Here is an 18,423-nt window from a genome sequence, read left to right as displayed (position 1 = left end):
TGTATTTGAATGATGCGATGGAACTGAACCTAGTCATTGACTTATTGATTTATTTATTAACTGTTACATGTATCTTATTACAAAATACAGTGAAAAGTATTGTATTATATCACCACTCTCCGGCACCATGTTAGAACACAGAAAAATGAACCAAATGATAGAACATAAAAGGCAGAAAAATGAAAAAAAAAGAAGTTTCCGACTTTGCAGTCCTTCTTGCCAAGTATTACATCATGGGTCATGGACCTAGTGGCCAGACACAAGATCCCCTCACTACACTGCTGCCGTAACAAAAGTTGCTGCTCTTCAACACCATTTCGCTTCCACCAATACCCTCACCAATCTAGACGCCAATGCTGCCAGTCCCACACCGGCTCAAATTTGACTCCGCCATCATGAGTTTGCTTCAGACCCACCTTGCTGATGCACCTGCTGCTGACATTGCTGGGTCTCATACTGCGCTCAAACTCACCTCCACTACCGCCTCCATGAATCTGCGCAAGACAGACACCACCAGAAATCCAAAGCCACCTCCAACACAGCAGCCATAAGTTGGCACTAAGACTACCTCAACGATGCAGAAGCCGCCAAGAGCCCGAACTCACCTCTGGCGCTGTTGCCATGAGTCTATGCTGCTGGGCAACACATCACAGTGATGCCATCACTGTGGCTAAGCTCTTCACCTAGAGGTAAGAAAATTAAGAGGGGAAATAAAAGAGACACAAGAGGGCAAGAGAGAAAAAGAGAAAAGTGCACAGAACAGACAAGCCCCAGGCTCAGAAACTCTATTCCATTACCAATCAATGCAGTTCTGCACAAGCTCACTAAATTGTACTCCGGCAAGTATTTCCAGTAAGCAGACAGGCTATACATTTTTGTTAACCATATTTGATAACCATATTTGTTTTATTGGTAACTAGCTGCAGTAGCAATTGAAAGGTTAAGGCGCTTTTCCCGTTTACTTGGAAGAAATGAAATGCATTTCCCAATGCTATGCATCCATAAGCACTGTTACCATTGAAAACTTGATCTCTCAGATAGCAGGTACCTCATTGAGCTCTACAGGTTATTGTTATCATTTGTTAATTTTGGGAAATTGCTGTGTGCAAATTGACTGTCGTATTTCCCACACAGGGCGCAAATGTCATTCCAAATGCTACCACCCACTAGATGGTCCAAAGAGGAACCAATGGAAAGCAGACATTTTGAAAGTTACTACAGTCACTTTTTGGTGTTATTCAGATTGATCTACTACATTTCTGATTACATTTATGGCTTATCACAGAGAAGCAAAGTGAGAGCAGCAAAGGAACACCAACTGAGAGGGAAGTGTGAAGCTGGATGAACACAGCAGGCCAAGCAGCATCTCAGGAGCTCAAAAGCTGACGTTTCGCGCCTAGACCCTTCAAAGAGGGGGATGGGGAGAAGGTTCTGAAATAAGTAGGCGAGAGGGGGAGGTGGACCGAAGATGGAGAGAAAAGATGATAGGTGGAGAGGAGAGGAGAGTATAGGTGGGGAGGGGATAGGTCAGTCCCGGGAAGACGGACAGGTCAAGGAGGCGGGATGAGGTGGTAGGTAGGAAATGGAGGTGCGGCCTGAGGTGGGAGGAAGGGTTAGCCACACCTCCATTTCCTACCACCTCATCCCGCCTCCTTGACCTGTCCGTCTTCCCTGGACTGACCTATCCCCTCCCCACCTATCTTCTTTTTTCTCCATCTTCGGTCCGCCTCCCCCTCTCTCCCTATTTCTACCAGAACCCTCTCCCAATCCCCCTCTCTGATGAAGGGTCTAGGCCCGAAATGTCAGCTTTTGTGCTCCTGAGATGCTGCTTGGCCTGTGTTCATCCAGCTTCACACTTTGTTATCTTGGATTCTCCAGCATCTGCAGTTCCCATTATCACCAACGGAGAAGACATGATCCACAGGCACTGCCAGGTAAGAGAAGCTCTGTTTCATAAGCATCAGCCTGCAACACTGCCTCCCTCGCCCTCTCACCCCTCACCTGGTGACAACTCCTGTCCATGTGCATGCAGATACTTCTTGTGGCCTGTCGCAGTCAGCTGACATGACAGACAGTGTCTTGCACTAGTGAACATCCATTTTTGGCATTATGGTTAATCACTCTATTCCATATAAATGTTGTTATAGATCTTCTGTCTTTCAGAAGAAAGATTAGAATTTATTGGGATGTGCCAGAATAAAAACGTATGCTTTCAATTTTTTCTTCAGATTAAAAGTCAAATTTTGACTTAAAAATCACCATGTCTTCTCTCCTGGACAGTGTAGAGATCGAAGATTACTTCCACATTGGGTCAATGAGTTCTAAAGTGGCTGACAAATTCACTGCACAATTCGCAGAGTCAGCCACATGCTGGACATGTGGTGAGTGAGGGATTGTTTTGGAGGAATGCATGCTCACTCCAAAGTCTCAAATTCATGCCTGCACACTCCCAATGGAGTTGCTTGATGTGTTCAGTGCCCTCCTGAATGAGCCTTCCCCTTCTGGGTCGGTAACAGATCAGGAAATCCTAAGAGTTGACAAAAAGGTCTGCCCTCTTCAAGGATGCCTCAAGGACATCCGTAAAACATTCTTGCTGTTCTCCTCGACAGTCCCCTACTGCAAGAGTTCCAAACAGAACAACTGCTTTAATCTATGATAATGAAATGAGAGGCTGGATGAACACAGCAGGCCAAGCAGCATCTCAGGAGCACAAAAGCTGACGTTTCGGGCCTAGACCCTTCATCAGAGAGGGGGATGGGGTGGGGGTTCTGGAATAAATAGGGAGAGACGGGGAGGCGGACCGAAGATGGAGAGAAAAGAAGATAGGTGGAGAGAGTATAGGTGGGGAGGTAGGGAGGGGATAGGTCAGTCCAGGGAAGACAGATAGGTCAAGGAGGTGGGATGAGGTTAGTAGGTAGGAGATGAGGTGCGGCTTGGGGTGGGAGGAAGGGATGGGTGAGAGGAAGAACAGGTCAGGGAGGCAGAGACAGGTTGGACTAGTTTTAGGATGCAGTGGGTGGAGGGACAAACTGGGCTGGTTTTGGAATGGGGAAGGGGAAATCTATTTGTGTTCCAAGTTCCACATTTCCATTATCCTAAGTAACCTTTGATCTTTCTGGTTAAAAGTCAAACTTTGACATAAAAAAAATCACAATATCATTCACACCAATCAGACATCCCAAACTCTCCTGGTCCCATTTGCCAGCATTTGGCCCATATCCCTCTCATCTGATGAGTTTTAAATGTTGTCATCGTACCCAGTTCCCCCACTTCCTCTGGCAGCTCGTTCCATACATGCACTACTTTTCTGTGAAAAAGCTACCCCTCAGGCCCTTTTTAAATGTTTCCGCTCTCACCTTAATTCTATGCCCGCCAGTTTCGTACCCTAGGGAAAGATGTCTGCCTATCCACACTCCTCATGATTTTAAAATCCTCTAAGTAGCCAAAGTCTCCAAAATATGGCATCTCTGATATCCAGTAAACTGTGACCTAGTCTCAGGTTTCAAATCCTGATTTTTAACATTCTCTTTTGCTCAGTTGGCCAAAGACTAAACTGGCACAATGCATGACAGTGACAGATCACCCTGAGTTAAGAAATTACAAGTGTCCTCTGGACAGCTTTAAGCTTTGCAGTCATCACATCCGTATGGTGGACAACTAATAGGAGCCCCACAAATACTCTCAACCTCAACAGAGACAAGTGTAAAAGATGACTGAATTATGTACATCCATGTTCAACCAGAATTGCCAAGTCGATGGGCCATCTCAGCGTTGTCCTGTTGTTGGAAGAGAGACACCAATCTTCAACCAATATGATTCATGCCACGTAACAGAGACAGCAGTAATTCTGAAGTATTCTGCTTCAAAACCAGCTGCATTTCTAGCTAAGCTGAAGTACAAGAATGGCATTTACCCAACAATATGAAACGTTTCCCAGGAATGAGCTGCACATAAGAGGCAGAACAAATTCAACCCATACAATTATGTTTACTTATTCTCAATCATCAGCAAAGTGGCAGAAAAACTGATCAATAGTGCTACTAAGCAACACTTGCAATTGAATAGCCTGTGTCTTGGCACTCAGTTTGGGTTCCGCTAGAGCTTGGAGCTCCTGACCTCATTACAATCTGAGTCCAAATATTGACATAAGAGCTACACATCAGAAGTAAGGTGAGGGACTGCCTTTGATATCAGGACAAAAATTGACTAAGGCATCAAGAAACCCAAGCAAAATTGGAGTTAACAGGAATCAGGAAGAAAAGTCTCCCATGTAAGGAATTACAGCAAACTCCAAGAAAGATTGTTATAGCTGTTCAAAGTCAAAGTCAATATCTGTTATAGGACATCACTGCAGGAATTCGACAGGACAGTGTCTGAGGCCCAAGCATCACCCGCTGCTTCATATATCTTCCCTCCACCATCAGGCCAGTAGCTGGGATATTCGCTGATAACTGCACAATATTCAGCACCATTTGAGATTCAGTGTCTGAAGCAGAGTCCTCCCTGGCAACCGGTTTACGTTGACACACATGGCAAGCAGAATTTACATAACAGAAGTGGGGAAAAATGGTAAAAGAGGTAAGGTTTTAGATATTTTAGAGAGTTCTGAGGCAGGTACTTAAAGAGGACGGATTACATATTCGCAGAACTAATATCCTCACAGAAGATTTGCTAGCACTGGTGGGGATCGATTAAACTCACTTGTCACAGGAATGGAAACCTTAGAGGGAATTCAAAATTACAAACAGGAATTAGAAAAGCTGCAAGTGAATGTGAAAAGCAGCAGAAACAAACCATGGAATTTACAGTAATTTGACATTAGTGTGGTGTTAAAAAGGCAGAATTAAGAGCACTACCACAATGCATGCAACATTTCCAAGTTAGGTAAATTGACAGTGCTAAAGTAAAAGGGGATGATTGAAGTGAAATTATAAAGACATGTCTGCAGGGTGATCAAGACTGGAAACTGAATATTAAAAGTTATTTGACATGGGGCGGGGGATAGCAGGGAAGAGGAGTGTTAGGGTAGTGCTAATAAAAAGGGATGTGTTCAATTAGAAGAACAGGATGTAGAATCTGATTGAGTGGAGCTAAGAAGAGTTAGACACAGCAAATGTTGGTAGTAGTTTAGAGGTCACCAATATATGGTAATGTAGGTCACAGTATAAATTAGGAAACCAGCAGTGCATGTAACAAGGGAATGCTGTGATCATAGGTGACTTCAATCTATGTATAAACTGGGTAATTCTAATGAGGACCAATGCCGTGGAAGAATAATTCCTGAACTGTATTTGAGCTAGTTTTGTTCAGCAACATGAGGAGGAAACAAGGGCACAGGCTATAATAAATCTCGTATTTTGCAATGAAGGACAAATGAATAATTTTATTGTAAAATAACCTTTATGGAACAGTGACCATAGCTTGATAGGGTTTTGCATGAATTTAAAAATAAATGCAGTTCAACCTCAAGAGAGTCTCTTAAAATGTATAGGTTATTTGGTGCAGTGAATTGGAAATCATATTAAAAAGTACGACAATAGATAGACAATCATGAATACTATTTTAAGGCAAAAATACCCAACAGGAAAAGCAAGACAAACACGGCTAACAGAAGTTAACTATAGTATTCGAAGTGGAAGCTTATAAAATTTGCAAGAAAAAAAACTGTAAACTTGAAGATGGGAGAGCTGGAGAATTGGAGAATTAAGCAAAAGGAGGACCACAACATTGAAAGAATATGAATGCAAAATAGCAAGAAACAAAAAAACAGATTGTAAAAGCTTCTATTGGACACAGAAAAAGAAAATATCAGCAAGACAAATGAGAGTCCACTACAGGCAGAGACCAGAGAATACACAATAGGAAACTAATACAGCAGACAAGCTAGAGAAATAATGTGTCTACACAGAGAAAGACACAAGTAGATTCCAGGAAATAATTGGGATTCAAGGGTCCAGTGACTGTGTGGAACTGAAAGAAATCAGTATTCGTGAACAAGCAGTATTGCAAAAATTAATCAAACTGAAAGCTGACAACTCACCAGAACCAAGTAACCTTGACTCCAGAGTATTAAAGAGGTGGTTAAAAAGATGGTGCATGTATTGGGGGGCGGGGGGGGGGGGGGTCATCTTTCAAAATTCTATTATTAATTCTGCATATGTGCCTGAAGATGGGAAAGGTGCAAATTTAACCCTACTGGTAAAGAAAGGGGTGATGGGAAAACCGAAAACTCTAAGCCTGTTTACCTTATTTCAGTAGCAAGCAAAATGTTGTCATTTATAAGGGATGAGATGATTGGATATTTTTCTGAAATGACAGCCAACCTGGATTTATGAAGGGCAGGTCGTGTTTGATGAACCTAACAGAATTTGAGGATTTTACTGGAATGTTGATAAGACGAAATTGGTGACTATAGTGTATTTAAATTTTCAGAGGATTTTGATAAGTCTCACACAGGTGGTTAGTAAAGAGAAGGTTACAGGATTTGGGAGTAACATACTAATATGGATTGATGATTAATTAACTGCAGAAGACACCATGGGAATAAATGGGTCACTCTGAGGTTTGCAGACTGCCAGCTGTGGGATCAGTGTTTGGGCCCCAATTGTTCAATACATATCAAAACTCTGGATCGGGGGCCAACTGTAATATTTCTAAGTTTGCCAATGACAGAAAGTTTGTTAGAGCAAAGGTTGGGAGGAGAATGCAAAGAGGCTTTGAATAGGTTCAGACAAGTTAACTGTAACAGCTTGACAGACTGAATGTGATGTGAATGAGATTATTCATTTTGATAGGATGAACAAATGAGCAGAATATTTCTTAAAATGGTGAGTGATTGAGAAGAGGTAATGTCAAAAGGTGCATTGGGGTTCTTGTTCATAAATCATTGACAGCTATCAGCAATTTGGAAGGCAAACAGTGTTAGCCTTTATTCCAAGAGGATGGGAGTACAGGAGCACAGAGATCTTGCTTCCATAGTATGAAACACTAATGAGACCACACCTGGAGTGTGTGTAGTTGTAGTTCCTTTGCCTAATGAAGGAAAAATTTGCCATGGGGGAAAATCACAGCAGACATTCACTGAACTAATTCTTGGGATAGTAAGACCATTCTATGAGGACAGTTTGAGCATACTGGGTGTGTATTCTCTGGAGTTTAGAAGAATGAGAGGCAAACTCAAATGTATAGAATTGTTAAAAGTGTCACAACTTAAGCAGGAAAAATGTGCAAGTAATCATGCCTCACTGTTTCCACAAACCATCGCAAAATGTATAAAATCCTATAACAAAATCAAGATGACCAATTTATGTGACCGTTATTCAGAACCAAAGCAATTCAAAGGTTCCATCCATCATTATCAGAAAATAACTATTGTAACACACTTTAACAAATGGCAAAGAAATGAAAGGATTTTTAAGCTGTCATAATGCAACTATATTCACAGAATCCCTCGTGTGAAAGCAGGTCAATCAGCCCATTGAGTCCACAACAATCCTTCAAAGAGCATTCCATACCCTATTTCTGTAACCCTCCATTTCCCATAGCCATCCCGCAGAGTCTGCAAATCCCTGACACTACAGATGATTTAGCATAAGATTTCTAAATTCCTGGAAGTGCAGGGTCAGATTAGAACAAGTCAGCATGGATTTAGTAAGGGGAGGTTGTGCCTGACAAACCTGTTAGAATTCTTTGAAGAAGTAACAAGTATGTTAGACCAGAGAAACCCAGAAGATGTTATCTATGTAGACTGCCAAAAGGCCTTTGATACGGTGCCTCATGGGAGGCTGCTGAGTAAGGTGAGGGCCCATGGTGTTCGAGTTGAGCTACTGGCTTGGATTGAGGATTGGCTGTCTGACAGAAGGCAGAGAGTTGGGATAAAAGGCTCTTTTTTGGAATGGCAACCAGTGATGAGTGGTGTCCCGCAGGGTTCAGTGTTGGGGCCGCAGCGGTTCACCTTGTACATTAATGATCTGGATGAAGGGACCGGGGGCATTCTGGCCAAGTTTGCCAATGATACGAAGGTAGGTGGACAGGCAGGTAGTACTGAGGAGGTGGGGAAGCTGCAGAAAGATTTAGACAGTTTAGGAGAGTGGTCCAGGAAATGGCTGATGTAATTCAATTGTTGTCGTTTATCTCAAGAGGGTTGGAATATAAAAGCAGCGATGTGTTTCTGAGGCTTTACAAAGCTCGAGTTAGGCCCCATTTAGAATACTGTGTCCAATTTTGGGCCCCACAACTCAAAAAGGACATACTAGCCCTGGAGCTTGTCCAGTGGAGATTCACACGGATGATCCCTGGAATGGTAGGTTTAATGTATGATGAACGGCTAAGGATCCTGGGATTGTACTCATTAGAGTTTAGAAGGTTGAGGGGAGATCTAATGGAAACTTACAAGATAATGTATGGCTTAGAAGGGGTGGATGCTAGGACTAGGACCCTTGGGCACAGCCTTAAAATTAGAGAGGGTAAATTTAAAACTGAAATGAGACGACATTTCTTCAGCCAGGGCTTGTGGAATTCATTGCCACGGAGTGCAGTGGAGGCCGGGACGTTGGATGCCTTCAAGGCAGAGATCGATAAATTCTTGTTCTCACAAGGAATCAAGGGCTACGGGGAGAGTGCAGGGAAGTGGAGTTGAAATGCCCATCAGCCATGATTTAAATGGCGGAGTGGACTTGATGGGCTGAATGGCCTTACTTCCACTCCTATGTCTTATGGTCTTACACCACTTTAAACTTCAAAATACTTACACAGTCATCCATGATCGAGACAGACAGTTGGGCACATTCTAAAGGTGGCAAAAGAAAGAGATAGGCAAAATAAAATTCCAAAGTTCAAAAGTCCAGCTTTTAAGGGCAATTTAATTTGTCTCTCACAGCATTCCTCTTAAATTTTAGCAATGATGACAGGTTGGCTCTTAACTCATTGGAGTTTAGAAGAATGAGAGGCGATCTTATTGAAATGCATAGGATTCTTAAAGGGCTTGGCAAGGTAAATACTGACAGCATATTTCCCCTCATGGACAGTTCGGGACTACGGGCCTTAGTGTCAGAGTAAAGGGGTATAATTTAACAGAGACGAGCAGAAATTATTCTCTCAAAGTGACTTTTGAACTCCATGCCACAAAGAGCTGTGGAACAGATTCCCTGTGTACGTTTAAGGCTGAGATAGATTGATTCTCCTACCGAATAAGAATCTATGATTAGGGGAAAATGCAGGAAAGTTGATGAGAGAAATGTTGGATCAGCCATGATCCTCTTGGGCTCTTAAGGGGTCAAACAGTTTACTCCGTTCCAATTTCTTATGGATTTATGCTGCTGTCCGTAAAGCAACAGTTACACTATACTTTAAAAGTCAATTTGGTAGATCTAACTCTTGTTAGAATTCTCTCTTTTTAAGCTTTGGTGGTTTTGCTGTCTCATCAACTACATTGATTGATTGGCTGATTTATTGTCACGTGTACCAATGTACAGTGGAAAGCTTGGTTTACAAGCAGATACAGTAAGCAAGGATATACAGATTAAAAAGACTTAGACAGGTTACACTGCACGGGGCATGCACTCAGCGAGATCAGCATTATGAGAGTCCATTCATCACTAATAATGGCCAGGAAGAAGCTGGTCCTGAATCTGCTGGTGAGTGTGTTCAGGCTGCCTGACAGAGGAGGTCTGAGGAGAGAACAACCTGGGTGCATTGGGACTTTGATAATGTTGACAGCCTTTCTGCAGAAGCGAGCTATGTAACGGAGTCCATGGAAGGAAGGGTGGCTGTGATAGAACATTACGCACAGTACAGGCCCTTCGGCCCTCGATGTTGTGCCGACCTGTCATACCGATCTCAAGCCCATCTAACCTACACTATTCCATGTACGTCCATACGCTTATCCAATCACGACTTAAAATGTACCTAAAGTTGGTGAATCTACTACCGTTGCAGGCAAAGCATTCCATTCCCTTATTACTCTGAGTAAAGAAACTACCTCTGACATCTGTTCTATATCTTTCACCCCCCAATTTAAAGCTATGCCCCCTCGTGCTCGCCGTCACCATCCTACGAAAAAGGCTCTCCCTATCCACCCTATCTAGCGCTCTGATTATTTTATATGTTTCAATTAAGTCACCTCTCAACCTTCTTCTCTCTAACGAAAACAGCCTCAAGTCCCTCAGCCTTTCCTCATAAGACCTTTCCTCCATACCAGGCAACATCCTAGTAGATCTCCTCTGCACCCTTTCCAAAGCTTCCACATCCTTCTTATAACGCGGTGACCAGAACTGTACACAATACTCCAAGTGCGGCCACACCAGAGTTTTGTACAGCTTCACCATAACGTCTTGGTTCCGGAACTCGATCCCTCTATTAATAAAAGCTAAAACACTCTATGCCTTCTTAACAGCCGTGTCAACCTGGGTGGCAACTTTCAAGGATCTGTGTACGCGGACACCGAGATCTCTCTGCTCATCTACACTACTAAGAATCTTACCATTAGCCCTGTACTTTGCCTGCTGGTTACTCCTATCAAAGTGCATCACCTCACACTAGTCTGCGTTAAACTCCATTTGCTACCTCTCAGCCCAGCTCTGCAGCTTACCTATATCTCTCTGCAACCTACAGCATCCTTCGTCACTATCCACAACTCCACCGACCTTAGTGTCGTCTGCAAATTTACTAACCCATCCTTCTACGCCCTCATCCAGGTCATTTATAAAAATGACAAACGGCAGTGGACCCAACACCGAACCTTGCGGTACACCACTAGTAACTGGTCTTCAGGATGAACATTTCCCATCAACTACCACCTTCTGTCTTCTTTCAGCAAGCTAATTTCCGATCCAAACTGCTATATCTCCCACAATTCCATTCCTCCACATTTTGTACAACAGCCTATTGTGGGGAACCTTATCGAACGCCTTGCTGAAATCCATATACACCACATCAACATAAGTAGAGAGAAGGCTCCAACTTACAGGTTCTGGATGTCTCTGACAGCACTCGTATTTAGATTTGTAACAAACTGCAACTTAACCAGAGGACTGTAATCAGGCAGAATATCCATCACCTAACACTGTGGTGTCACTCTCTCAAGGTATCTGCCTCACTGCTTTGAAAAGCAACATTGTCTTAGAGTCATAGAGATAGACAGCATAGAAACAGACTCTTCAGCCTAACTCATCCGTGCCAACCAGCTAGCCGATATAAATCTAGTCCCATCTGCCAGCATTTGGCCATACCCCTCCTTCCTATTCATATACCAATCCAGATGCCTTTTAAAAGTTATAATCGTACTAGCCTCCACCACTTATTCACTCCCACCATGTGTTCACCGCCTTTGTCTCCCTTCCTCCTTTTTTAAAGTGCTGTTGTTTTGATCTTTTCTGCCCAAAATTCCCAAACAATGCAACAGCTTACAACACTGTAATTAGTGCTCCGAGAATTCAAGGAAATCAGCTCCAACACTGAAAATACCTCAAACAAAAAAAGCTGCAGTTCTTACAAGCCACAACATTTTCCCCCATCATCAGTACTGCACAGCTAAAAAGGTGCAAGGTTTGATTTTTCAAGTGACAAAACTTCTCTGCATTTCAGCTATATAGCAGTGGAACTTTCATTTCAGTTCAAAGCTACAAAGGAAATATATGGTCCCTTACAGTACTCAGTCAGTAGATACAGAAAGGATGTTGTCCCTGGTGATGGGGTGTGGAACCAGAAATACAGTCTCAGAATAAAAAGCAAGCTATTTCTGACAGAGATAAGGAGGAACATCTTCAGTCAGGGGGTGGTGGAACTTGGGATTCTCTGCTCCTGAGACTTTTGAAACTTAATCATTAATTTCCAGACAGATTAATAGATTTCTAGTTACTGCTGACATCAAAGGATATGGGGGTAGCACAGGAATATGGCATGGACGTAGATGATCAGGCATGGTCTAGAATAGTGGATCAGGCTCCAAGAGCTGAATGGTCTACTCCTGTTGCAATGTAACAATGACACAAACTGCCTTTAATATAGATAGCAGTAAAGCAGTATCAAAGCAAGGAGCAAAATCAAGGACAGTATATCAACCGAAGCAGTCATTAATTGTGTTTGTTAAGAATGGGATCAACTGCATGATCAGCATGGAAAATATGAAAAATACAAGTGTCAAGTATTTTGCATGATATCATAAAGTAGGATTGTCATTTGAGGCTGTACAATCAACCCCTGTTTTGTTCTGGTGAGGTTGTCACCTGCATTTATACGTGAACTACTGTCAACAAAGAAAGAGAAGAGAATAGGCAAAATCACTTATCAGACACCAAAACTGTTAAGGAAAGTTTAAAGAATTTTTTTGAGAGAGAGGAACTGAGATTCATCTGAAGTCTCCGAGATCCTGCAGTGTATTGACAAAATTACTCCATTCAAATTGTTTATTGTAGTAAAAGCTTTAAGGCACTAAGGAAGTGAATTTTGAAAATTAGGAAGTTAGATTAAAAATGGAAGTGCTGCACAACCTTTATATGCTGAAGAAGGGGAAAAAAAGGTATACACAGCTCGGCCACGTTTCCTGGAATGCAAGTCTAACATGCTGGTAGACAGAAAAAGTGGTCCAAGGCTCAAACAGATCTAATCTGGGTGAGGGAAGGAATTGTACTTTGGAAGGTGGTGAGGTTGAATTGGAGTCTGACAAGCATGCCTGAAATTCAGTGTTCTGGCATGCTGATAAAAATTCTTATCTGCACATATTTCACCTACAACTCTCATCTATGTATTTAACATCTCCAGATGAGTGTTCCTGAAAACTGGTCAACCTCTCAAGTTCTACTTCATTTGAACTCCAATTCGGTCAGAAATTCAGTGCCTTTGTTCAATGGACTCATTTTTGCTTATCTAGTTTTCCCCCCCCCTCCCCGTCTTTATCAACCTGCAGTGCATTCCATTTCACTTCTTTATAATTTCACAAACTCCCATAAATCCTTTGTTTATTTTCCCACATCATCTAATCTCAATATTTGACTAATCAGTCTGCTTCATACACCCCTCTGCAAGGCAGATTGGAAACTTCACACTGTATCAAAAACACTATATAAAACAGAAGGTGATGTAATTCTCCGAAGGTTACCTCACATTTTACATACAATTAATCTACAAACGTCTCTGTAGATTTGTTTTAAAAATAAATGGTATTAATTTCCAAACTCAGGAATGACTGCTAAACACGCTTTAATAATTATCTTTCAAAAACATTAAGAGCTGCTTCTGACTACAGTGCCATAAAATGTGCAATCAATAACTTCCTCATCCAAGAGAGAAAGATGAAGCTTCAGAGCAAAATACCCAAAACATGAGATGATCTGCTGAATCCCTGAACACTGTGCATAATATTTGCAATCATTTCATTACCTACACTACATATAAAATGTCCAACCAATCCCAAACTTCATTATATTGCTTAAAATCTACAAACAGGACTGCCCAGGCAGACCACTGCTTCTGCCTGCTTCTGCCCTGCAGAACTCAGCTCTTCCTAACTCGATTCAATTTTTTTCTCCCCTTGTTCATTCCCTTCTCACTTAAATCTACAATTTCTCTGATATTTTACATTAGTTTCAAAATTTCTAGTTTGTGGGCTCCTCTCTACCATGGAGATGCAATCCTTTATATGTCCATTCCCCATCAGGGTGGTCACCAGATTCTCCACTTCTTTCTGGAAAAAAGGGATGAACTGTCCCCATTCACCACCACCCTCCTCCACCATCTTCACTCTGCACAACTTCTCAAACTCCTCTTACTTTTTTCAGGTCAGAAGAGTTGCCATAGGTACCCTCATGGGCCCTGGGTATGCCTGTTTCTTTGTAAGGTATGTGGAACATTCCTGGTTCCAGTCAAATCCCAGCCCCCAACCACAATTCTTTCTCTAGAATATTGATGATACCATTGGTGCTGCTCCCCTCTTTCATCCAGAATTGGAATAGTTTATCAATTTTGCTTCCAATTTCCACCCAGCCCTCACCTTCTCCCGGACCATCTCAGACTATGAGATAACAAAGCGTAGTGGCGGATGAACGTAGCAGGCCAAGCAGCAGAGGAGCAGGACACCAGCTCTACACCTTGTCCTGTGATGCTGCTTAGCCTGCTGTGTTCATCCAGCTCTACACCTTGTTATCTCAGATTCTGCAGCACTGGCAGTTCCTATTACCACATCTCAGACTATTTCTACTTTTGGGGAATTGGCTGTCAACATCTATGATAAACCGACCAACCCACACAGTTACTTTGACTATACACCCTGCATCCTATAAAGACTATTCCATTCTCCCAGTTCCTCCATCACATCTGTTCTGAACATGTCAAATTCAACAAGGGGATAGCCATGTTCTTCCTCAACCGAGGATTCCCCAGCACGGTAGCTGACAGGGCCCTCTGCCAGGTTTGACCTATCTCCCAAACGTCAGCCCTCACCCTTCTCTTTCCTACCACAACTGTGATTAGGGTCACCCCATTCACCCACCTACTATCCCAACAACATCTATATCCATTTGTGCCACCTCCAGTGGGATGCCAACAGCAGACATATTCCAATCCCCTCCATTTCAGCCTCCTGCAAAGACCATTCCTTCTGGGACACACTCGTCCACTCCCCCTTCATGCCAAACACTTCCCCACAGCCCCATGGCACCTGCCCCAGCAACCTGAGAAGGTGTAACATCTGCCCATTTATTTCCTCCCTCCTCAGTATCCAAGGACCCAAATATACCTTCCAGGTGAAGCAGTGCTTTATCCACATTTCACTTAATCTAGTCTACTACATTCACCGCTCACAATGTGGTCTTCTCTAATTTGGGGAAACAAAGGGTTGACTGGGTGATTGCTTCAGAGAACACTTACGAGCTGTCCACAAAAAAAAGACCTTGAGCTTCTGGTTGGCTGCCATTTCAATATACCACCTGTACCACCTTGTTACCTGGCCAACATCTTGGTCTCAGGCTTGTTGAAGCAAAGCTCAACATAAGCTGGAAGTACGTTACCTCATTCTCCACTTGGGAACTCTACAGCTTTCTGGGCTCAATATCAAGATCAATTTTAGAGCGTGAGGCACCTTCTCCCATGTCCTTACCCCAACCCTCACACATCAGGCCTTGTTATCACATGGTCTACTATTACAAATAGTCCCGATTAATATCTATATCTCTTAGGATATTCATTATTCACTCCTTTGCCTGTCCAATTGTTCTTCTCTCTCCTTGGGCTCTCTCCCCACCTACTATTTACTCTTAGCCCCTCTCCCACCATACGTTCTACATGAAAACCAACTTTTTCCTAGCTATCAGTTCTGAGGAAGGGTCAATGGACCCAAAACGTTAGTGCTCATTTCTCTCTAGATGCTGCCAAGCCTGTTGAGCTTTTCCTGCAATTTCTGTTTTGTTTTTGATTTCCAGCATCCACAGTTCTTTCAGTTTTTATTTCATAATTTTGTAGATTTTTTAGGTCTGGTTAGTACAAAGGAATGCACATAAGCGATCTGAGGCCTTGCATACTTCACTAGGACAAAACATTTGTAAGTTACTTACTTGTCCACCCAAGTTTAGGAAAGTGAAAAAACCTATCATGCTAAATAAATGCAACCAAGTTCATTTTTACATCCTACAGAAAGAGACTCAGAATTTGCAGATCATCGTTTCATAGTTGCAACAGTATTTTCACGAAGAGACATCCTCATGCTCAGGCAAAAGAGCGTCAAGACAGCGTGGGAGATATGGGGAACGATCATTATTAGGCTTGGTCAAAATTAATTCAAAAATTAACCTTATTATAACCACCAATAATTACCGCTAATTAGTTACTGTTGTAAAATGAAACCAGGATATGATTTAATAACTGAAGTTGGCAAACGAAATCAGGGAACAATGTATTTCATGAATGTTACCGGATGCTTTAAAAAAGCAAATTCACCCTCCAGATAGGAAAAAACCACCCTCGGCAACTACAAAGACCATTTGCCCATGCTGCTCTCAAAAGTCGGTGTGAGTCACTTTATTACCAAGACAGTAGACTGACAGTTTCTGGTTATAGTGTTTGCACAATAATTTGTTGGAGTGGTTGCTGACTGAACTAACTAATTAGACAAACCCCGCCACAATCCACGAGCGGTTCCCACACCGACGGGACATGATTAACACACAGAATCAAGACAGACACATAAGCTGCCAATATACAGACCCAGGTATTGCACCCACCGGTCTACACTTCCTTCCCGGCAGCATGTAACTCGAACCCCCGGGCTGCGGGGTGGAAGCTCCCGAGCCTCGCTCACTCGCCCTCCCGATCCCGGACACTCGTACTACCCTCACCTGGTAAAGCATCGCCCAGTTGCCCTGTTTATCGATCTCCGCGAACTCCTGCTCCATGACTGCAAGCGCGCTGTGCCTGTCTCCTCTCCACTCTGGGCCTCACGCTAACGCTGTAAATTCCCCTTCGCGCTCCGCTCCTACCACTTCATCTCAACTCCCTCGCAGCAGGAGGGCTTCGACCACACACCGGAAACACACACCATCAACCCATGACTGGCACCAGCCCCTACCAATCAGAATACGGAACGCAGGACGGCTTTGCGTGTTGCCTAATGGGAATTGTAGTAAACTGTCCAGGAAATGACGTTTCCTACCAAATCCCAGAGGACTGTGCGGACTAGCGGCCCGAAATACATTGCTCAGTCCGAAAAGTCAGATATTGCTTCATAAAAACGGGGAATTGTTTACATTGGGTGCAGCTCCATACATCCGGGATGCTTTGCTCCTCGATGTTTATACCGCATCCACGGAGGGCTTCGCGATGCCTACTGGGAGATGTAGTTCTTCAATCTCCGATTGTATCCCACGGGCCCTGGTGGCGGGCCAGCTTGAAGATTCTGGAAAGAAAGTCCAGCCGATAATGTGTTCGGGGCTTCGTTAGAGCATAACTGTGTCTAAATCCAAACCAAACCTGAGCTCATGGCAAAGTAAAGTCTGTATGCCGGTAGGTGGATCTAACAGAATTGCCTGAGCTAAGAAACAGTAACCACAATAATGGCAAAGTGATGTTCTTGTATCATTGAACGTTGCTAATGATATGATCAAGTTCATTAATCTCTACTTTATCCATGACGTAAGTGTCCTCCAGGCTGACAGGAAGGATTTGAAAGTCTTTCAGGGTTAAAAACATTTAGTTTTAAAAGAATTATGAAACAATTTGCCAGGTAGCGGGACTGTTTGGAAAGTCCTGTTGAAGACATGAATAAATCAACAATTTTGACTGATCCCCGCGTTGTGTTTCTTTCAGAAAGTTACCCAAGATCACTTACCTGCTGCAGCGTTTCAGTGAAAGGCCAAATCAGTTATTTCTTAACGTAAGCCTAAGAAACAACATGCTTATTGGTTGCTTGGGCACTATCTTCTGCATTCAGTATGAAGTTAAAAATTTCTGGCCATAAACTCTGTATCCTCACTTTATTTCTTTTTCGTTTCAGATTTTTCTCTTTGTCGAGGAAAGGTGATCATAAATGTTAGACCTGAAACATCACTTATGTTTCTCTGTACAGTTGGTGCTTGACCTATTTCAGTTTCAATTTCTGATTTTTTTTAAGTTGCTCTTATCTCTGGAGAGGTACAAATTGAGAGAAAAGGCCACAAAATTGTGACAAGACCATTGAATTCAAATGGTCCTCTCGTCTAAACGGTGGTTCTTCTTAGGAAACTAGACAAATCATGAAAGCTTCATAAATATATTCATCATGAGATTGTTATCATTGATTGTAAGAGATTGAAAAACCAATTTAAAAAAAAAACTTGCAACTCAAAGTTGACGCCCTGAAAGTTTCTGGATATATCTTACTATATTGTTCTAATTTCCAGCTCATTTTAGTATATTATTCAACATCTCTAATCTTTTCTTAATCAGTCACAATTCAATATTTCACCCAACCCCATTCTATGGCAGAGGGACAAATTGCCCATCCCATGAAACTGAAAACTCAACATGATGTGGTTTGTGAGAAGTGTACTATTCTAATTGAACAACTAATTATCTCTTAACCATGATCATTGCATTAGAGGTTACAGAGAGAACCTCCACGGTTTCTTGCTACAAAGATTGAAAAGTATCGCATTAACAAATGATTGTATTCAACTTTAAATGTATGGAAATAAAATACAGTAATTACTGATGATGCAGCCATTTAGCACATAATCTGAATTTTGTAATTTATAGTCTGCAAGACTTATGAATAAAAGTGCAATCAAAGTAATACCATACTTTGGTGATTTGTTCATTGACCATCTTGATTTTTACCAGTGAACCTAATAACATTTTTGTAGTTAATGTGGGCCACAAAATGACTTCTGTAATACAGATGTTAAAGTTGAGATATTAACTCTCTATCCAGGCTAAGAAATCTCTGGATGAACTTCAATT

General features: G+C 42.3%; 1 protein-coding gene and 1 long non-coding RNA gene across 2 annotated transcripts in view; one reads left to right on the top strand and one right to left on the bottom strand.

The window, feature by feature from the left end:
• Positions 1–16,498, bottom strand: part of LOC125461349 (tyrosine-protein phosphatase non-receptor type 1-like) — a 104,568-nt gene extending 88,070 nt beyond the window's left edge. The window contains exon 1 of the mRNA XM_048550029.2: positions 16,326–16,498. Within this exon, the coding sequence (XP_048405986.1) occupies positions 16,326–16,382 (57 nt within the window). The 5' untranslated portion in view covers positions 16,383–16,498. The remainder of the gene's footprint in view (positions 1–16,325) is intronic.
• A 156-nt stretch (positions 16,499–16,654) lies between these two features.
• Positions 16,655–18,389, top strand: LOC125461491 (uncharacterized). Its single transcript, XR_007249506.2, has 3 exons — positions 16,655–16,989; positions 17,293–17,359; positions 17,480–18,389. It is a non-coding gene; the product is annotated as an uncharacterized LOC125461491 (long non-coding RNA).
• Positions 18,390–18,423: the final 34 nt, after the last annotated feature.

The sequence above is a fragment of the Stegostoma tigrinum genome, chromosome 19 (assembly GCF_030684315.1).
Source record: "Stegostoma tigrinum isolate sSteTig4 chromosome 19, sSteTig4.hap1, whole genome shotgun sequence".
Taxonomy (NCBI): domain Eukaryota; kingdom Metazoa; phylum Chordata; class Chondrichthyes; order Orectolobiformes; family Stegostomatidae; genus Stegostoma; species Stegostoma tigrinum.
The sequence above is the reverse complement of the archived record's forward strand: the minus strand, read 5'-3'. Positions and strand labels throughout refer to the sequence as shown.